We start from the raw sequence: 22417 nt of genomic DNA, 5'->3' as shown, positions 1-22417 counted from the left end.
ACTGTAGACGGATGTAACACAGGATCCGGTAATTTTTCAAAATAAAACACCTTTCAGAGTCCAAAATAAATAAAACGGAAGGAATGTAAGTTATTTATTCTTTCTGTGCGCCCCGGTACCAAATGAGCCACGGACCGGCACCGGTGTAGTGCCCACGGAGGTTGGGACTAGTTCTAAAGTCATTCAGTTTTCAAGAGCTCTCTGGTTAGCCGAAAAGCTGACGGTGAGCCAAGTTTCTTCTTTACCACTGCGATTCAGTCTCTTCCCACAAAAAAGAGACATCTCGCATAGCACCAAGACACAGCCAAAGTCGTCCTGAATGATTTATCCGACTTAACGGCAGTCAAATTTTCTCCAAGTCAAACAACAAAATAACTGTTTTGTATATTACCCCCCACCCCCTCCCATTTTGTTGCTATGCTCTCATTTCATTTTGTTAAATATGATATGAAATTTTTCTTTGTTTTGTGACGGTCGACGGTGCATGTCACATGACCACAATCAGGGACTTGCCCACGGGTGCGCAGTGTCTCTAATTAATAAAAACAGGTGAGCCGGATGCCCACTCAACACGGAACAACTTGTGTCGAAATATAACTCTGCTGACACCTTTCCAATGTTTTCATTGTGCGGTGTGATTTGAGTTGTGTAGCATGAAAGCTTTTTGGAGCTTCCAACGAGAACCGAACTAACTTCTCGAAGAACCCAGGGAAAAAAGTGTTGCCTTCGTACAAAAACAAAGAATTATACAAACGAAAGTGCTCTCACCTCGTCTGCAAACACGTCGACTTGTGGTTCTCACTCAAGTTGCCGTGAATAAAATTTTACGCTTTGCATCCGCATGCCAGGTTTTAATTTCCCATGTTGGATTTTTCTTCAAATTAAACAAATGTATTTGACAATAGAACAATCGAACAGCATATTATTAAATTTCTAAACTTTTCACTGAGTGATGCAGGTCTGGCTTGAACTGTACTAAAATAACTTTCAAATGAAAATTAGTGAGAAAGAACACCAAACATTTAAGTTGATGCCACATGCAAAACACAGCCCCTTCATGATCTGACTTGTGGTAAAAGCATCTGCGATTCTATCAAATTGAGCGCACACTCACTCTAGTTCCACCTCCAAACATAAAGTATGCCTTTTAATGATGACAAAGTAATTGTCTTTTTTTTTTAATATATTTGTTTTCATTTCCAGGCCTCCACTGGCACTCTAGTCCCACTTCCAAAAATTAGCCTGTTGTAATTACAGGTCACACTTCTGTTGTTTCCTTTCCACAAACCTCCTTTTGCATAATCTTTGTGTAGTTTATCATATGGGCTGGGGGTCCAATCCTAAATCTCTAAGCCCGAGTGTCCTTTGAGCAGGATAACCCCGCAATTGCTCCTGCATCGTCAGCAGGTGAATGAGTACAGTGTGTGAAAGCACCTTGTCATCTGTGCACCAATTGAGTTCTATTTCCAGGTGCTGCACTCAATCTAAAATTCATTTCCCCCCTTAGATGTCACCTGTCCTAACAGTGGATTTCCTCAGGGTACCATTCCTCGTCCCGCTTGACTTACATGACGCCCATGTCGAGTGGACGCCCCTTTCCCGTGTGCATATGATACCGTGAACGCTTGGTAGATTTTTGTCAACACACTCAATGTGGTGCAATGGCACTGAGGCGTTAGCAGGAAAACGAGCGACACAAGAAAGCAGCTCAATCATCCAAGAATACGAATGGAGCGACGAAAGAAAGGCTAGTTCATTTGCAGGCAATGACGTCAGCATAAGTGACGGAAAATACGAGCGACAGTATATCCAAAAAGAACCTACTGTTTTCCACTGTCAAGCTTGTCCCATCCCTGAAGATGATGTAACCCACAGCAGCATCCACACAACAACACACACTGTGACACAAACCGAAAACCTCACTGGCCACGCCCACCACCCCTGGCCTCATTATTTTCTTCGACTTATGGTATCATGTTGGCTCTGTGCCAAGTTCCAGTTCAAAGCCACTTGCAGCTCTAGCTTCAGGTCACCAGGTGGCAGTAAGTTCTCGTGCTGAAATATCGAGCAGGCCTCGGTTTTTTTTCTCTTGAGGAGTGGTAGGAATGGCTTACCAATACTGGTCATGTTCAATCAATGTAGATAATGGCGTCTTGAAAAAGGTACAGGGTGCGACATTAACGGTGGCATGTTGGCCCTAGACAGTATGACGCGTGGCCGGTAGGTCTGGTACAATTTTTTACAAATAAATACGAAAGAAAAAAAGAATGGAGTCTGTGTCTGTATTTTACTATGCTGAAAAACATAACAGTAAAGCGTCCTGAAAACACTGATCAGAGCATCAACCCGTAAAACAGAATGAGTCATTCTAAACCAGGGGTGCCCAACCAGTCGACGGTGGACCGTGGACTGGTCCCAAGTCAACCGCGAGGTGTGTTGGAAAAAAAAGTCTTTTTTTTTTTTAATTACATGACAGGAAGCCAGTGTTGCCAAGCTTAGCGACTTTGACACTATGTTGAGTGAGTATTCAGATCCTTTCGAGCGACTGTTTTTTCATAAAAGTGACGAGTAACAATCTAGCGACTTTTTCTGGTGTTATTGGAGGCTTTTGGAGTTTGTGTGGTGAAAGCACGTTGTTCTCAATGGCCCCACCCCCAAATGAAGCTGCTGCTGGCTGATCGCGCCAGGTTTACAATCTGGGCTGGATGTAAATGTAAAACTTTTCTTTGTCTGAAATTAAAAAAAAAAAAAAAATCAACAAATAAAAATTACAAAAGAAAATAAGAAAAAAAAACATCCCCCAAAGTCAATCACACGCACTGATGAGCGACGTTTAAGACAGTCAATAGCTACTTTCCTTACCGATGAGTTGGAAACGCTGCTTACCGCTGTTAACAGTAGCAAGCAGCTTGCGATTACAGCGGTTCTTTGGCTGGTTCAATGCGGCTCCCGGGCTTTCATACGACAAGCGTTGAAAATGACTCGGCGGTGGGAATGCCATTCAAACAACGGCGCTAAATACACAGGGCGTACTACATCAGCCAATCATCAATCCCGTTACTTGATTGACACAGAGGGCAACCAGATGACTGAATCACCACTCATGCACAAACAAGGGCGCTAAACGCTAAGCTAGTCAGCGAATTACCTCTGCTGTCAAGGCGCGGGTGCCCAATACATCGTACGTCACCCCTTGCTGAGAGGAAATGATCCAAGAACTACAATTTTCCACCAATGAAGTACCAATGAAGAGCTACTCACCATTTTGCCATTAAAAGTACACACCAGGGGTGAGGATATTTTTAATGTTTTCATGGGATTTGTTAGCGGGACAAAACAGCGGCTTTTAGATTTATCTTTCCTCACTGATCTCACTGGCCAGCTCAAAGAATTGAATTTAGAGCTGCAGGGTAAAGGTAAAGATGAAGTCAACATGATGAGTCCAGTGAGCACATTTAAAAGCAAGCTAAAGCTGATGTCCAACCGGCTGCAGCTTGGTAACCTGTGTAACTTCCCTCACATGCAAGGAGAACTACAACGTCGACCTGTTTGGTAGCTGTTTTTTTCTGTTTGGTTCATATTTGGTTCTATGTAGGAATGCCAAATGGCTTGGCCCTGGGGCTTTTAGTGTTTTAATGTGCGTGTGTGTGTGTGTGTGAGGGGTCAGATGTTGACACTGGACTGGTAGGTTGGCTCCTTGAAAGGAGCCCTTGGAACAAAAAAGGTTGGGCACCCCTGTTCTAAACATTTCATCTGTCGCTCTCTGAATCTGCTGTTGCGCATGCTGTGTGTAACCCAGCCTTGTTAAGACTGTTATTTTATTGTTAGTCCTGGAGGGTGATATTTGTTTGTGATACTGCTGTTTCCGAGGGACAATGAACGCACCGCAGCGCTCGGAGCGAGGACCCGTTAGCGAGAGAGACAGAACATTCTCGCACTTTTCCCAGGCGGGTCGAAACGAAAGAACGATAAATGAAAACTAGTCCTTGAACCTCTACCTGTACAAGATAGTAAAGTTAAATCCTGTGGCAATCTTTCTTTTTTTTCTTCTCAAGGCAAGAGAAGGGTTTAGAAGAGATAACGTTCCTGGTGAGTGTTTTTTGTTGAATATGTACGATTAGCATTTCTAGCATTCGATTTGTAACATAAAAAAACAGTCAGGAATGAAGTTGGTGAAAATGGAGATTGTTGTTCTGTTGATATAAGATATAACTGTGCCGTTATAAAAGAAAGAAAAAGGGATAAACCATTGTACCGACACGTGCGCTCCATAGCAAGTGTATTAGCATCGAGCTAAGCTAACGTGCTCACGGCGAATAGCGCTGTGGCCTTCGTTCGAGCCAATTTTAGAAAATCGTTATTTTCCCTAGCCGATTATTGCCACGTTTAGTGAATGCCTTGCGCACTTTGTGCAGGCTGGGTTTTTTTTTGGGACTCATAGACCATCAGAAGATTGGACTACGTAGTCTGGAGATTGGATGCCACGTGGGACGTTGGTGAAGGACATCTTGGACTTCAAAGCCACCCGTCCGCTGGAGGGTGGTAGGACATTTGAAAGGATTTCCCTCTTTTTTTGTTGAATCTGAGATCTCAGTCGTTTTTTTTATGGGTCAGATCTGATACCAAAAAAACAATTGATAAGAACTGATAACAATTTAACTTACTGTATGTTTTTTTCCTTGTTCATCTTTATGCATTCTGGTTCAGTTTCCCATCTACTCCTATTGTAAATATTCACTCAATATATTTTTTTATAAAAACCTCAGTCAGTGTGTCTTCTTCCTGTTGGAGGTTTCCCCTTGACTCTAACTAGAGTCTGCTGTTGCCAATCTCGCTGTGACCTTAAGTAGTGCACCCTAACTCAAATAGATTTGATAGATTGACACACTTCCCCTTGACTGACAACTTAATAGAAGGGTGCCACTAGTAGCTGCACCTAGGGTGGCTACATGTGCATGTACATCTTGATTAAATTCACAAAGATTGACTTGAGAAGCACAAATAACCCGAACCCTCATTTGTATTTTTACTTCCCAAAAGCACAAAGAAACAAACTTTCTCCAGCTTTACAAACAAAGGAAGTCGTGGAGAAGGAGAAATATTGCCTGTCAGGTGAACAACGTGATCATGCAATCTGTGTGACAGGGCAATCTTCAGGCCGGTCCAAGAAGAGCGTCTGGAACATGTGATTGTAAAAATCTGGGTGGTAGAGGCACGCCCGGGTGCAGTCGGGGCTGAAGTTGAACTCAAGAATTTGAGGAATCATGACTCTCTGACCTGCCATGATTTCAAAACAAGACAAGTATTTGTTACATAATGTTGCACGTACTTTTCTCTCACTGGATTTAGATGTCATCATAAATACAACAAGTGGGAAGAACAAATCCAGTCATCAGGCTTCTCTTTTGGATCGTACGAATGCATTTAACGATGAAACTTCTCAAAGGTGCTCATGAAATAAAAGTGACTCTTACTCATACTGAGTGACAAAGTCACTCAGTATGACTTTGTCACTCAGTATGAGCTAACAGCCTTTAGTGCAGTCTGACTTTGTCCCACAGAGGCAACACCCTGAGCCAGATCCTCAAAAGGGAATTTACTGCATATATACTGTACCTTATTTTCAGCACGATAAGGAGCACCTAAAAGCATTCAATTTTCTCAAAAGCTGACAGTTGTGCCTTATAACCTAATTTTATATATGGATCAATATTCTGATTTCGTAGACATAGTATTTGAAATGTTTTGGAAAGCGCTTTACTGCAGCGGTTATGAATGCGCTATTATAAATAAAGCTGTATTATATTCCATTTCCTTTAGCTTAGCTCCATCTAGTGGATGCATAACGCCACTATTTATATAAATAAAAACCTCATCTCACCCCTCGGGTGGTGTCCGTCCCTCATTCAGCTCGGGTCCTCTACCAGAGGCCAGGAAGCTTGAGGGTTCTGCGCAGTATCCTTGCTGTTCCCAGCACTGCACATTTCTGGACTGAGATGTCCGATGTTGTTCCCGGGATCTGTTGCAACCACTCATCTAGTTTGGGGGTCACTGCCCCGAGTGCTCTGACCACCACAGGCACGACTGTCACCTTTACCTTCCAGGCTCTCTCCAGCTCCTCTCTGAGCCCTTGGTATTTCTCCAGTTTCTCGTGTTCCTTCTTTCTGATGTTTCCATCACTTGGGACCGCTACATCTACTACAACGGCTTTCCCTGCCCTTTATCTATGAGCACGATATCCGGTTGGTTCGCCATTACCATCTTGTCAGTCTGGATCTGGAAGTCCCACAGGATTTTCGCTCCGTCATTCTCCACCACCTTCGGAGGTGTTTCCCATTTTGACCTTGGGGTTTCCAGTCCATACTCCGCACAGATGTTTCGGTAGACTATGCCAGCCACCTGGTTATGGCGTTCCATGTAGGCTTTCCCTGCCAGCATCTTACACCCTGCAGTTATGTGTTGGATCGTCTCAGGTGCCTCTTTGCACAACCTACACCTTGGGTCTTGTCTGGTGTGGTATATCTGGGCCTCAATGGCTCTGGTGCTCAGGGCCTGCTCCTGAGCAGCCAGGATGAGTGCCTCTGTGCCGTCCTTCAGGCCAGCCCTCTCTAGCCACTGATAGGACTTCTTGAGATCAGCCACTTCAGTTATGGTCCGGTGGTACATCCAGTGTAGGGGCTTGTCCTCCCATGATGGTCCCTCTTCCAGCGCCTCATCCTCTGTTCCCCATTGTCTGAGACATTCTCTGAGTAAGTCATCCGTTGGAGCCTTCTCCTCCTATCCATAGCCTGTCTTGGTGATTACTTGGCTTAGGGAGTTCAGTCCTATGCAGAACAGCAGTGGGGAGAGTGCATCACCTTGGTATATGCCACATTTGATGGACACTTGGGTAAGTGGCTTGCCATTGGCTTCAAGTGTGGTTTTCTACATCCTCATCGAGTTCGCAACGAAGGCTCTTAGGGTCCTGTTCACCTTGTACAACTCCAAGCATTCAGTGATCCATGTATGTGGCATCGAGTCATAGGCTTTCTTGTAATCAATCCAGGCTGTGCACAGGTTGGTACGTCGGGACCTGCAGTCTTGTGCGACTGTTCTGTCAACCAGGAGCTGATGTTTGGCTCCTCTGGTATGTCTACCAATGCCCTTCTGTGCTTCGCTCATGTATCCACTTATCTTAGCCGCAATGATGCCCGACATGAGCTTCCATGTTGTGGGGAGACAGGTTATTGGCCGATAGTTGGATGGGACTGCACCCTTTGAGGGATCCTTCATGATCAGGATCGTTCTCCCTTCGGTTAGCCATCCTGGGTGAGTCCCATCCCTCAGCAGCTGGTTCATTTGTGCTGCTAGGCGCTCATGGAGTGCTGTGAGTTTCTTTAGCCACTAGGTGTGGACCATGTACGGGCCTGGTGCTGTCCAGTTCTTCATATCTGAGACTCTTTCCTGTATGTCTGCCACTGTTATGGTAACTGAGTTCTGTTCAGGGAGGTGTCTGTGCTCCTCTCTCAGGGTCACCAACCATTGTGCACTGCTGTTATGTGCAACCTCCTTCTCCCATATGCCTTTCCAGTACCTTTCAGTTTCCAGTCTTGGTGGGTCAGCTCTGTTGTTGTTAGGACCCTGCCACTTCATCACACCTCTCTGGGCCTCCGTCAATTGACTCACATCTTTCCGAGCCGCCTTGATCTTAGCCTCCAACCGTCTTTTCCATGGTGGGTAACGTATGTCATGGCTTCCATGGTTGCTCTTATAGCCAAGCATCTCTAGGATCACTGATGCTGAAGCGTATATCAGCTCATTGGTTTCCGTGATCGTTACGGTAGGGATCGCCCTCAGCGCTGCATTCACACTTTCCATGAGGCTTTCAGGTGGTACTTCACATAGCCGTTGTAATCGGTTTCTAGGTTGCCCAGCTTTCATTCTCGCCATGATCTTAGCTTTCAGGTCAGTTGCTGCCTCGCTCAGCATTTCATTCATTGGGGCTGGCCTCCCAATCTCATCATCTGCATTCATTGGGGCTTGCCTCCCAATCTCTGGTATGACCTCCTCCTCTGATCTGGCAGCCTGGGGCCCTTCACCATGGAACCTGCGTTGTACCTCATCAATCTCAAGTTGTGACAGCAGTTGCCGTTTGTGGATGTTGGAACACTGAGCTACTAGTTGTTTCGTGGTCAACCGTGACTGTGGATTTGGAAGTAACCATTTAGCCCACATTCTCTGCATGTAACCCCTCTGACTAGGGTTGCTTGAGTAGTAGCATTCCAACAGAGCCATGTTATCGCATCTCGACCATCTCCGCTTTGTTCCAGTAGCCCATTTTTCATCAAGGTGCTCTGGTTCCCCAGCACCTGACGCAGACCTTGTTTGGCCGGGCGACGTCTGAGCTGGCATGTCATTTATTGTCTCTCATCATTGTATGAGGTAGGCATTAGCGTGAAGGATCTTGCCCAAGGACCCACACTGGATGGTGTTATGTGCTCATTTTTTTGCCCCAAGGAGGATTGGAACCACCGTCTCCCATACGCCAAACCGATGCCTTAACAACTGAGCTATCCAGCCGCGAATATATATATATATATATATATATATATATATATTTTTTTTTTTAAAGTCCGCAAACAGTCCGGGAGAAGCTGCAAAACAACAGCAAGTCACATAGATGGAAATTTGTTTTTTAAATTTTTTTTAATGAATATGTTTGAAAAAATCCGCGATAAACGAACCGCGAAATAGCAAGGGATCACTGTGTATATATATATATATATATATACATACAGTATATACAAAGGCAGCATCTCAGCCCGGGACAGAAAGAGACTGGAGCGACTGGTCAGGAAGGCCAGTTCTGTCCTGGGCTGCTCCCTTGACACTCTGGAGGAGGTGGGCAACAGAAGGATGCTAACTAAGCTAAAAGCTATGATGGACAGTCCCTCCCACCCTCTCCAGCCCGCCCTGACAGCACTAGGTAGCTCCTTCAGCCAGAGACTGTTACACCCGCGCTGCAAGAAGGAGAGATACCGACGCTCGTTCCTACCAACTGCTGTCAGGCTGCTGAATAAAAAATAGCAACAATAATATTAATAATGATTAAATGATGTGGAAAACAACTGTAAATAGCACTGCGATTTATCCATTTTGTATTTATATTGCGATTAATTGAACGGTGTTTGTTTGTTTTTTCTTCTTCTTTCTGCCTACATTCTTGCTGCTGGAGGCTGTAAATTTCCCCAGTGTGGGACAAATAAAGGATATCTTATCTTATATATATAAAAAGCTGTATGCATAACACAAATGCAGCCACTACTGTAACATCTATTCAAAGCACCTTATAATGTGGTGCGCCCTATACAGTAAACATTCCCATCCCTGGAATTCTACGAAAAGGAATTTCCTTCACCCGGAATAAAAACCTATGCATTAACATTTTGATTACGATATTACATGTTATCGGAACTTACGTAAGCGGAAATTCTACGAGTCGAAACCCGGATGGAGACGGAAGGCCGCGGGAGCTTAAATACATGGAACGCCCACCCGATGCGACAGAAGACACGGTTTCACTTCGCCTTTTTCTATCATCAGATCCGAAACGACGACGGGTAAGTGACTTTTTATTGCCGTGCGTTTTACTGTAATTGCGAAAGATTTTAACTTTATTCACTTGCGTCCTCTAGATCATAACATCGGAACGTTAGAAGAACTGTAATGATTAGCGGAGTGAGTGAAATGCATCCGTTTGAACGAGGCTGGACACAAAGTAAAAAGCATCCAGCAGACACTTGGAGTCGGAAAGATGCAATTCTACAAAACTTTAAAAAACAAGGCATCGATTCAACTCCTGATGACAAGCCACCATCCAGCAAGGAAGCAATGCAAATGGCAACAAAAATCCTTCAGTATGCACAAGAATCACCAGACATCAGTGATCAATGGAACAGTTACTTGCAACTAGAAAGAAAACTATGACACACAGGCAAACATTGTCATAAACCAAAGAATGCATCCAACAAAACAATCCAAAATAGACACATTTTTCCCCAAGACAGAAAAAAATAAACATTAAAATACTGTACGTATTGTACTGTTGTGATTTTTTGGGATACGCCTGTATAGCAGTTTTTGTTATATAAACGTTTTTTGGACAGTATATTTTTGCATTTTATTGATTGTGTTGTTACACATGCATTTTGTCAACATACAGTACTTGCAGGTTCATAAAGGACATGTACCATGCTCATTTCCCAAATGAGGAATTTCTGTTATCAGGACAGATTGGACAGCGCGAACACGAGTCCGTACTAGAGAATGTTTACTGTATACGAAAACAGTTTTAAAATGGGCCATTCAGTGAAAGTGCGCCTTACACTCCAAAGCACCTCATTGTGCGGAAAACCCGGTACTCATAGAGAATGGACTATATAGATGAAGCCAAATGGCCAACTCATGGATCAGTCCAAGGAGCAACAAGACATCAGAATGGATGGAATACTTGCCATTGTCTTCTGTTCTCCACTTCAGCATGAGGTCTACCGCGTAGATTGCACGGGAAGACGGGTATGGACAAATGCCATACGGGGCAGGTCGAGATGAAGCGGCCAGGAAGAGCCTCTTGAATGCTTCGAACAATTGGGCCTGAGAGAGGAAAAGAAGCATGGTGGATAAAAATCATACTTAAGACTGCCCTACAACTGTCGGCTAGCGTTGCATTAAAAATGATTAAGAGGTCTTGATTGACAGGTGATGTTGCACTGTCATTTAAAGTGGCGATAAAAGATGCTCAAGAAAGCAGTTGCCAAATATTTGTGTGATCTTATTTGAGAAAGACGCGGTGTTATTGCCCTTCGTTCATCACCATTGCGTTGAGCTGCTTTTGGAATCTACTGATCGGCATTTGACGCAGAGTTATATTACCGTATTTTCCGCACTAATAAGGCACACCTATAAGCATTCCATTTTCTCAAAAGCCGACTAACTGAACACGTCGGCTCACAATGGAAAGCAACACAAGGAAGCGTCACTTCCTCGTCTACCCGAGGAAGCGTCACTTCCTTGTGTAAGGAAGGCGAAAGGAGTCAAATGGTGCATTCAAATGCGCTCAGTTTGTTCGAGAACCGAAACTTCTTCGTTATGCGAAGCACAAAAAACTAGAAATTTTTGGTCGAAAAACGAATTGGTTGAAAACCGAGACGTTCGAAAAACGAGGTTTGACTGTATTCCTTTAATGTAGCTCCCTCTAGTGGATGCATAATACAACTGCAGCCACTACTGTAGCTTCTATTCCATGCGCCTTACAATGCGGTGTGAGCTATATAGGAACAGTTAAAATAGGATGTTCATTGAAGGTGCGCCTTATACTCCAAAGCGGAAAATAGGGTACAAGTATTTCGGGGAATGCATTGAATTGGTGCAAGTCCCACTTTTCAGGTCTCTTACTCTTTGTAAACTAGTAAAGAATGACTCTTGTGCATCTAAAAGTTAATAATAAAAGTGATAAAAGTAAATGGCGTGCCAGAAAGGTCAAGCTGTGGACCACTGTTGTTATAATTAAGATTAAGATTAAGATATCCTTTATTTGTCCCGCAATGGGAAAATTACAATCAGAATTCAGAAAGGAAAAACGCTGGGTAGGGAGAGGGAAAAAAACCCACGCTCGAACTATCCTCTTCCGAGGATAATTTAAGTCCAGGATAAAAAAGACCCTAGCACATGAATAAGCATTAGACAGTTACAACAAGTCACGAGACATAACATGTATAAGGCGGGGGATGAATGGGAAGGGGGGGGGGGGGGGGGGGTAACCGCGCCGCGGCCAAAAATGACCAGCTGCACGGTCACCGTTGCGCTCCGCATTATCGAACCACGTCACGGGGGAAAAAGAATCGGAGCGATGAAGACGGTGATAACAAGGATGTGTATGCGCGTGTGGTTGTCCAGTTGTGTATGTGTATGCGTGTACAGGTCATAGCTGCTTCGTCGAGGCCTGCTCATCATGAAGACAGTCCCGGCTTCTCAGTCCATGGCCGAGAAGGAGGGGGGTCGTGGTGGGGGCCCTAGACTCCATGCGTATTTCCATCCAGGGGAAAGGCCAGATAGCGTTGTTTGTTTTGGAGAGACGGCCGCCAACAATTCCAGACAGCCTTGAGTCCTTGGTCTGTATCTCCTCACTGGCGACAATCATTCTGATCCGAAAATTCTTTCCGCAGCGTGGATTCCAACGTCTCCATGGTATTATCGATCGCGCGGAGTCGCTCCAAAACCGCAACAATATTGTGGTTGAGCTCAGTCACCGCTTGAGTCTGAGTGTTGGACATCCGCGCCAAGCCATCCGGAGTGACCGGCAGCTTCTGCACTTCCAATAGAGCCGCTCCCGTCGGTTGAATTTTGCGATAGTACAGCAAGCTGCCAACACCAAACAGCAGCATACCTGTTATCAAAAGGCCAATAATGTAGATGTCTTCCACATCCTCCACGGACAGTACTGTCAGGCGCACCGGTCTCCACTTTCTCCATGGATCCAGGGCGTATCCGGCAGCAAGTGTCCCCGGAGGACAAGCAGGCTCCCCACTGCCCGCTCTTTCCGTCGAAAAAATGTTGTCAATTACATCGAGAGACCAGCCAACTAATTCCATGGTTAGTTCTTCGGATGAAAACACTGTAGGAGGCTAGGGAAAAAAGTTAGACAAAGACTGCACAAAAGACTAAGTGGCGAGCAGGGAAAAAAAGGTGGGAGGGCAGGGGAGCTGTGCAAAAAGTGTCCGCCTTCGTCAAGAGCCAAGGAGAAAAGAAAAGAAAATCATAATAATAATACATTTCATTTAAAAGTGCCTTTCATGCCACCCAAGGACACTGTACAGACAATACAATGTAAAAATAAATAAAAGAAATATTGTATAAAAACAGGACAAAAAATCACAAAACAAAGGAATTGGAAGAGTTATGTATTGTAGGCAGTCCTTAACAAGTGTGTTTTTAGACGGGACTTGAAAGTGGAGAGAGGTGTACAGTTTTGGAGGTCCGGAGGCAGATTTTCCAGAGCTTTGGAACAGCGCGACTGAAGGCTCTGGCTCCCATGGTGCTGAGGCGGGCAGGAGGCACTGACAGGCGGAGGGAGGACGAGGATCTGAGGGAGCGAGTGGGGGTATGCACCTGGAGTAGGTCGGACAGGTAGGGAGGGGCCAGATTGTGGATGGCCATATATGATTTTAGAGATAAATGGAAAGTTGGAGATGGGATGGAGGTTATCGAAGTTATTGGGGTCTGAACCATGTGTTTTTAGTATGGGGGTAACAGCAGCGGTTTTGAAATGTGATGGGACAATTCCAGAAGAAAGTGAGGAGTGAATAATGGCAGATATGAGGGGAAGCAGGGAAGGGAGACAGGATTTGACGAGGGATGAAGGGAGGGGATCAAGCTGGCATGTGGTGGGCTTGGATTTGTGGATGAGGTTGGATATTTCAGCAGTCGTGGGTGCAATTAAACTGGAAAAGGGATGGCAAGGAGAAGGAGGTTCAGGTGGGGAGGGAGCTGGCAGGTTTTGATGGAGGTGATGATGAATCTTGAGGATTTTGTCATTGAAGTACTCCATTATGGAATTGCAAGTTGCTGTGGAGTACAGGTGGGGGGGGGGGGGGTGGATTTGGTGGCTGGAGGATTTTGTTCATGACAGAGAAGAGAGTTCTTGAGTTTCCTTCATTGGAGAGGATGAGGCTGGAGTAATAGTTGGATTTGCTTTGTGCAATTAGGTCCTTATATTGAGTGATATGGGTGGTGTACATGTCCTTATGGATGGTGAGACCGGTTTTCTTGTAGAGACGCTCAAGTTGGCGGCTTTTTGATTTGATGGACCTAAGAGCAGGTGTAAACCAGGGGGCAGATGTGGAGAATGAAGCAGTCCTTTTTTTGTCCACGGCCGTTGCAACGGGGACGGCAGATGTAAACAAAGCCGGGAGCAGTTGATTCATTCAAAGCAGAAAAGTCGTTCGTCTGTTGCCAGGTTTCTGTTAAAACGAGAAACTCGAGGTGGTGGTCGGCGAGGACATCTTGGATGAGGTGTCCTTTGCTCGTGAGTGAGCGGATGTTGAGCAGACCAAAGTTGATGGCGGAGGTGTCGTCTTTGACGGCAGCAGTGCTGCTCGCCGACCTAGCCAGGCAGGCTAATGCATGATGGTTGATGTTGCGGCCGGACTTTCTGGGAGGGTGTCGAGAAGTGGACCAGGTCGAGTTGATTGAGCCGGAGTTTTTGTGCTCGACATGTCTGTGCGACCCGCGGTGGATGTAGCGACGTTGAGGCAGGCGAGTGATGTCCGGAAGATGGTGCAGCTCTGGTGGCGGAGGCTCCGGTGCAATCCACCGGATCCGGAGAAGCTTGAGCGACAGAATACTGGAGCAGTCCTGCCACTGGATGATGGCAGAACGTCGGGAGTATGGACTTAAGAGCAGGTGGGGCGAGGAGGTTTTTGCGCCCCATGTCGGGGGGAGGAAAAGTGGTGACAGCTCGTTAGCATAAGCTAGCACAAGCTACCGGCGTTAGCCCGTGGACTAAGCCACGATGGGGTTGGATTGATCGGACGAGTGATGATTCAAGTTGTATCAATCACGTACCCACAGTCCAAGCAGAAGGGCAAAAGAAAAATCAGAAGGAAGATCTGAATTTAATAGAGCTCGGAGTGAAAAGTGGCTGCGTCCTCTCACCTCTCATGATTGACATGAAGACATGGTTCAGTCTTTTTGCAGATGAATGTGAAGAAAAATAGCATTGCGTTTATCAAAAAAAGTTCATTCTTTTCATTTTGCTTTATTTTCACTCAGTCAACACCCCTTTGTACCAAAGTTGGTCAACAGGTTTCGGAGTGTGACACACACAGGTGTTTACAGTTTGAGCGAAACTGGTTGAAAACTACGGTCACCATTGACCAACGGTGGGGATGAAAGTACTCACTGACCGTTTATCGAGTCTAAGCATGATCTTCAAAGCTGCCACAAATGCACAAATTTCATCTTAAATCGCTGGACAAAAAAGATCGTTTGAGGCTAAGGGTTGGCATATGAACCCAAACTAACAATGGAAGGCTAAGGGCAAAGATAGGTGCAAACACATTTCACATCTATCGTCACTGAGTGGGAAAACATCCTTGTCATTCGCTCAATATGGTTTGCAGCCAGCTATGCAGGGAGGAACTTTAAGTGTTAAATTGAGAAAAAAATTATTTCCACATCCCATCATAATTGAGTCAAGTAGATCGAAGTCACTTACTTCCACTTCCTTCCAGGTATATTGGGGGTACTGTTTTTCAAACAACAAGATGAACTCATCAAAGTGAATCTGGTGACAGAGATCGGTTCAGTTTTGATACCAACCAATCATACAAACCGGCCATCAAGACGGTGAAACTGCAATCAAAAGTACCTGCTTTAGCTGCACACCCTCCGTATAGTTCATGACCGTAAAATGTTTCTGGTAGTCATCAAAATGATCAAGCGAGAAAGGTCTGAAGAGAGTGAGGAAAAATGCATGTGTGATGGCTTGACAAAATGCAGATAGATGAGATCTATACAATCGTCCTTCTTGCTTCAAATCTGTCAGATTCAGTATGTGGCTCTCTAACTTGTATGCTTTAGAAAAAATATATAGATATTTTTATGATGGCGGCGCAATACCTATTTGCAAAGCGCAACCAGAAGACATTGTAGGCGTAGAGACGCAGCGGGTTGACAGAGCGTAGCATCAACATGTAGCGGATGTCAAACTTGACCAGTCCAACGTCCTCCCTCTTGAACAGCACCGGGTCCTCGATGTATTTACACACAACCTGAAGCAGAAAGGGGTTCATGAGTTTAGCATAAGGTTGCAACGTGAAGGATAAATAGAACAATAACGGTCTGCTGAAATATATTCTGTATTATAAGATTTTGGGGCCAAACAATACCTTTGGTGTACTCTCTCGCTGTCGGATTATGTAGTTCAGGTTGTTGGTGATGTGTATGTCCATTCCACGGGCCAGATTCCACGGCTTACATATCCAGTGGTTATCTTGGCCCCTAATGTCAAAAACAAATCTCAGATTGGTTTTAATAATACCAATAAACAAATAAAGAAAGAAATAAAATATCAGCGCCTTTTTGTTATTCGCCAGCGGCTGGGAAGAGTCTTGTAAATGAAATATTCTACTTCCACTTAAGTCTCCTAGGCAGAGTCGAAGCACAAATAAATAACCACAAGAAGGCGAGTCAGAGAAGGTCCGCAACTAACCGGCAATAAAACTTGTCGCGCCCAAAGGGAGACAATGCAGTTCTACATGCCTGTGAGTATTCTTTGAAGGGTATCATCGCTGTAACATCAACACTAATTTCCCTTCGTCCGTCAATAGCGTTTCACGTTATATGTTAGCATTAAGCTAGTTAGGTTTACTTGGCCTTACTTTTCAAAATTATAGATGTTTGTTGAAGATTCTGACGTTTAAACACTGCATTTTTTGGGTTGGTATTTGATTGCTATTTAAAAAATAACAAAAAACCTTTGTTGTCTCTCTTGATAGTGCCTTATGAATTGTGGAAGCTCTGTATGGAGGTTGAAGGTTATCGGTATCACATCAGAAGCGCTCGTCACTCTCCGGGCTAAGGCAGCAAGGCAGTCCTTCACAGTGATGAGGTTCTCACAGGGGAACTGATTCAGCATCACATGAGGTCGCTCCATGCTGAACTTTCTGTCAGGAAATAATATTATTGGTAAGGCCCTTTGTGGAAGCCCTTCAATAGAAAATGTATCGCTCTAACAGTCCCAGAGTATGTCCAAAGTTTCCCTTTAATAACCCACGACATATTATTAACACCCAAAGAAAAAGCACAATGATCACTGAAAAACTTGAATCTGACATCAGTAAAAAGCAATAAAAGGGCCCTCGCAGCCCCGGCACTAAAATGTGTGTGTACGGACACCTTGGGGATCACAGCTGGCTGACTCGGACTTGTCAAAAAGTTAAAGGGTGCTACTGAGGAATGTTTTGAAAATTCCAAATTACAGCCAGCAAAAGATGCAAGAACCGACCAGGATTCAAGCTTTGGCCACAATGCGCTGCGAGATTCGAGTTTATGTAAACCATTTCAAACTAAAAAGTAAAACCATTTGTTCATTATAACCTTACATTTTGGCCCAACCTGGAACTTTATTTATCTATTTACCACTTTATTTAAACAAACCGTGACTGTGGTTGTGTGTAAAAGTGATATGCCAAATCAATTCCTTCGGAGAAACTGCAATGCTCATTAAGGATTGCTTCGAACGGTTGTGCAACAAAATATTAAGTTGAGGGGGCCATCATTTTTTCCCCAGGTCTGTTTCATTCAGTTGATTTTTTTTTTCCTGTTGAACCCCAATTCAAAAGCAATGTCGGGTGGCTAATTTTCATTACAGTTATAGGACTACTTTAGTCAGATTCAAGCGATTACGGTGACCACGATGGATTGTTCTTTCATGAAGTGGAGCGGTACCAATGATTTTGTCCATGTGTGTATCATGTCGGAATCTGAGGGTTCATCAGCCTTTCGACTATGACTTCGGCTGACTTCCACGTCAAGCTTCTCGAAAGTATCACTTTGACATAATCGTCATTGACAACTAGGATATTGTATTTTGCTGTGCCATTCATGCTACTGGTGTCACAAATTTGTCGACTTAAAAAAATGCCTCCAATTGCCAGAATGTAGACCACAGTTTCTATCTTTGGGGTACCCAATGAAATCGGGGGAACTACTCTCCTCACCTGTAGTCTTTGATGTGGTTGTAGCTCCAAATGACATCCGCCTCCTCCTCATTCTCTGTCAGTTCAAAACCAGCATGCGTCAAGTGGTTAATCACTTGCGACATTTCAGAGTACACCCTGGAGACAAACAACCGCGTAAAAAACAAGGGTGGGGGGGAACAAAAATCAAACCGTGTTCTCATATGAAAATACAAACTTTAGGATTTGGCCCTCGGGTGGTGCGGGGGGATGAATTTCCACAGGAAGTTGCTCTTTATTCTCCCGTAAAACAGCCTAGATTATGGCACAGACGCAACAGTGAGGAACCCAGAATTCTGCAGAATGGGACTTGGAAAAAAGATTTTCCCAAAATCTAAAAAAAAAAAGATGAATGCTGTCTGAATACAGTCATGGTCCTCACCTCATAGTACGAATCTGCTGGCTCTGTGATTTTTGGACACACCCCTTGAAGGTCAGCCGATATCCACGGGAACAAACGGCACTGTCGAACCAGCGGGTCCGCCTCGCTGTATGCAAAGTCACGGGTTATTTCATCTGTAAAATTAAAATCGTTCAGTAATTGGTTTCGAGAAAATACAAGTGCATGAATATTCTGGGCGAATTTGACTTTTGGCTTTTGGATGGTGTGATTTTCAGAAATGAACGCATCTTTGGATTACAAAATGGAGAAATTGGGGTTCAAATTGAAAGCTGAAGCAGAGGATGACTTTCAACCGCAACGTCTAATACAATGACCGTGTTCAGGGCCAACTGAAGGTTGGTCACAAACCTTCGGTGACCACAAACCCCACACCACCCCGAACAAAAATGAACAATACCTGAGTATTGTTCAGTTTTGCTTGATTTGACAAAATAACTGGGCAATATAAATGTTTGAAAAACTTTCACAAAAATAATAAATAATAAATATTAGATACTGTTATGATTATAATTCCTATTATTATGATTTTTTTACGAGCTTGATTTTTTATTTATTTTTTTGGTGCGCCTGACTGTGTTGTTAGCCACTCACACAAACGCAACCAGATGAAGTTCATTCTTGCGCACACTAAAAAAAAAAAAATGTGGAATGTGCGACCATTTTGGTCACAGTCGCGAGCTCTGGAAAGACTAGCTTTGCATGGAGGGGGAGGAATGAAAAAAAATGCAGATTACCAATTCAGTCGATTACCTAAAAAAAATAAAATAAATAAATCTAGAATTGCATAAAATATTTTTTCTCCTAATGCATTTCAATGGGCATCTGTTAAACGTTGAATTTTGCTATTCATGGGTCGGTCTTTATTTCTTTATTTTTGCCCAAATGGATGTGATCTAACCACAAATCATTTGGCACCAGCAGTTGCGATCATCTGGAATGTTCCATATTTTTCATCCCTAATCTGTGATGCGTCCCGGATATGCGTTTGCCATCACCTCCCTTTTGCAGGTCTCTGAGAGGCCAGAGGACAGTGAAGGCCGCTTGGGCCTCGGCAAAGAAAAAGGGAGCCATGCCACAGCTGGGTTGGTCCGAGTGACGCACTTGGGAACCAAACTCATCCAAGATGTACCACACTGGAATCTTCTCCTCCGCACACTGAACGTCACAGCATATTAGGATTAGAAAAGAAGCATGTCATTCAACCCGTAGAGTACAGTGAACATTCTCAGCACCGTATCGACAGCATTCCTTCGTATATTGACATGAGTGACAGTTTTGGAAGCAGTGACTGATCGCTCTTTTTGTACAAACAAAATCATGGTTTGTCTTCAGTGTTCGAGGTTTTCATCTAGATCCAAGTAGTAACTTTTATTTCTAAAAGAAAGAATTATTTAGTTGTACTACTACACTTCAAACTCATTCACTCCCTAAGACATATTTACACGTCTTTTCAGACTCCACATATTCAATCCTAGGCACTTTTCCCCCCATTTTTTTCAAGAGTTAAGGTGAAAACACATCCATCCATCCATCCATTTTCCGAACCGCTTGATCCTCACTAGGGTCGCGGGGGGTGCTGGAGCCTATCCCAGCTGTCTTCGGGCAGTAGGCAGGGGACACCCTGAATCGGTTGCCAGCCAATCGCAGGGCACACAGAGACGAACAACCATCCACGCTCACATTCACACCTAGGGACAATTTAGAGCATTCAAACACAAAAGAGTGCAAATTGCAGGTACTGAATTTAAAATGGGACACATGGAAAAGAATACCGGTAACCACAAGTGACGTCCGTTACACCAGTGGTCCCCAACCCCGGCCTGCAGACCGGCACCGGGTCATTTGGTACCGGGCCGCACAGAACGAACTTAAATTAGTTCTGTTTTATTTATTTCGGAATCTGAATTGTTTTATTTTGAAAAATTACCGGATTCTCTGCGATATCCGTCTACAGCACATGTGTCAAACTCAAGGCCCGGGGGCCAGATCTGGCCCGCCACATCATTTTAATTGGCTGGCGAAGGCAGCTCAAATATGTCAACTTCCATGACATCTCTGGTCTACAGTATGTCACTCTTGACGCAGTTCAAGGAGGTGTTTCTCGGTCACGTGATCAGTTACGGCTAAAATGAAACCCAGGAGCTAGCAAAATTCGTTTTAAAAAAAACCCAAACGACTTTGGAAAGTTTCTTTGGGAAGAGGAAAAGGCCCAGCCAGGAGACAGAAGAGGAGCCTATGACTTCCAAGAAAAATAAGGCAACTTTTAATAAGACAGTATAAGGAGTTCTACTTAAAATACGGATTTACGGTCCGTGGGGGCAAAAAAGATTGGGGACCTATAATGCGGGTGATTTTCGATGTACCCCTTGCGAAAGTTGATATGTCTGGTTGTAGAGCCACATGTGCTCCATCACCAAGTCAACTCCATCAGCATCATTCTTCTTCTCACTCAAGTCCAGCCCCATGAGGGACGCCATTCTGGACAGCAAGCCAGGAATCTGCTGCAGCTGCTGACGAGCGTGATCAACACGATACGTCCAAGCGTGGTCCACCAGGAAAATACTGCAGACACAAAACGTGTTTTCATTAAAATCTCATTAAAAACTCGAAAATTCTCGACAAATAAAATTAAACAAATAAAAAATGTAAAAATATATGGCCGTGGACAAAAATGATTTTGCCCCTAAAATCCCCCCCGACAAATATTAGGGTAGGACTACACGATTAATAAAAAAAAAACAAAAAAAAACAGACATACTAGATGCTGTCATATTGGTAAAAATAAAAAAATAAATCATCTGCAAATTTGACCACGTTTACCAATATTTGTTTCTCTTATTCAGTTCTTCTTTTTTTTTATTTTGATGATCAACCGATTAAAACAGTTTTAATTTCCATCCTGGCAAAAAAAGAACATTATTTGAAATGGACAATTTACAAATAGCGACTGACAGATCCACTCTGAGAACCGATTAGAACAAACTGAATTTTAAAAAAAAAGAAATGAAAACTAACCATAATGGGAAAAAAAATCAAGAATTATTATACCGCTGATCTCACTGCATAGTAACTTGGGGCATGGTATACAGTATGTAAACTAACAAGACTTCTCGGCCATACCTTGTTGGCTGTGAAGCTTGCAGTCCACTCTGGCAGGAAACAACCACTTCAGAGCGAATCGTTCCAGGCTTGTCCTTGTCTGTGCACTCACCAGTCTTTCCACTATCGTCATAATTTTCTTGAATTTGGATGATTGTAAACACCTCCCCAGCATCATAAATCTGTCAGGAAAAGAATGGATGGTATTACTGTAAAGTAAATTTTAAAAACTTAAAAAAAAGACCCCTATGATCCTGGGGGATTTGTGCGTCCCATTGATCATAGGAGCCAGGTGGTCCTCGGCAAGATGCCCCCCTCCCTCCCTCCACATGCTTTTCACGTGCTCCTCAAAAGTCTGAGTTCTGGGGACGAGTCCGCATGTGAGAAAGCTTTGCACATAAACCAGGCTGCAGGTGTGGACCAACACACGTAACGTGTATCAGTCTTTCTTCATTCACGCTTATATTTGATTCTAACACGCAAAACAAATTCCACATTTTCCCTTTGAGCGGTTGCCAAACGCCTACAAAGTCCAGCGGTGCAGTGAATTATTGATTGGTGACGATGCCACGTGTGGTCCAGCGAAAAAAATGGTCACTGACCTCGTTGGTGAGCTTATAATGGAGGCTCCTCCAGTATGTTTCAGGTATTACCGACCCTTGTAATGCGTTGCGGTATAAAATTACAAATTTCTTAAATTCCTCCTCTTCGTCCATTTGTAAGGATTCTCCAGCAATCGTTGACATTTTAGATCGTTGAACTTGTTCACTTTACGTGAACCCGGAAGTAGGTAGAATTAATTCCACTCATGGCTATAGTTTTCACCTGAGAGCGCTCTCAAGATACATGCCTACAGTGACGCTAAGCAAGAAGGGGCCAGCGTCAGCGAAACAATGATGAGAACAAGGATCCCGGCAGATTGTACTGCATACGCTTGTGTACAATGCTTGACGGCTACTGTAAAAACGCTTGAAAAAGCACACACCAATATCGTAATAATAATTAAAACAATAATAATAATAATAATAATAAATGTGTCTTTTTGTTGTTCTGTAAGCATAGTGGCCGTTTCGGCATTGTTAAACAAGTAAACCTCGTGAAAACTGGTTGGGACAATGACCGAGTTACGATGTATGTT

At 44.0% G+C, this 22417-nt stretch overlaps 1 protein-coding gene across 2 annotated transcripts; it reads right to left on the bottom strand.

Moving 5' to 3' along the window:
• Positions 1 to 5013: 5013 nt before the first annotated feature.
• Positions 5014 to 22053, bottom strand: ttll12 (tubulin tyrosine ligase-like family, member 12). Of its 2 annotated transcripts, XM_086137769.1 has the most exons (15): positions 21882 to 22053; positions 21301 to 21461; positions 20544 to 20742; positions 19176 to 19335; positions 18160 to 18293; positions 17956 to 18032; positions 17760 to 17876; positions 16515 to 16703; positions 15927 to 16038; positions 15658 to 15809; positions 15407 to 15488; positions 15254 to 15322; positions 14692 to 14723; positions 10494 to 10632; positions 5130 to 5277 (listed from the first exon to the last, which is right to left on the bottom strand). In XM_086137769.1, the coding sequence occupies exons 1-14, from the start codon at positions 22023 to 22025 to the stop codon at positions 10527 to 10529; spliced, it is 1734 nt and encodes a 577-aa protein (XP_085993895.1). In that variant the 5' UTR covers positions 22026 to 22053; the 3' UTR covers positions 5130 to 5277; positions 10494 to 10526. The 2 variants fall into 2 exon arrangements, with proteins under 2 accessions (XP_085993894.1, XP_085993895.1); XM_086137768.1 differs by lacking the exon at positions 14692 to 14723 and having other exon boundaries at positions 5014 to 5277.
• Between the last annotated feature and the right edge of the window lie 364 nt (positions 22054 to 22417).

This window comes from Hippocampus guttulatus, chromosome 19 (assembly GCF_054856545.1).
Source record: "Hippocampus guttulatus isolate MCC_2025c chromosome 19, RoL_Hgut_1.0, whole genome shotgun sequence".
Taxonomy (NCBI): Eukaryota; Metazoa; Chordata; class Actinopteri; order Syngnathiformes; family Syngnathidae; genus Hippocampus; species Hippocampus guttulatus.
The sequence above is the reverse complement of the archived record's forward strand: the minus strand, read 5'-3'. Positions and strand labels throughout refer to the sequence as shown.

What these genes read in the sequence shown, in the direction of transcription:
- ttll12 (XM_086137768.1), bottom strand. Translation starts at nt 22,025, where the DNA reads ATGTCAACGATTGCTGGAGAATCCTTACAAATGGACGAAGAGGAGGAA. An exon ending in CATATCAACTTTCGCAAGGG is followed by an intron (nt 19,336 to 20,543) that starts GTACATCGAAAA and finishes TGTGACGTTCAG; the next exon opens with TGTGCGGAGGAGAAGATTCC. An exon ending in AGCGAGAGAGTACACCAAAG is followed by an intron (nt 15,810 to 15,926) that starts GTATTGTTTGGC and finishes TTTCTGCTTCAG; the next exon opens with GTTGTGTGTAAATACATCGA.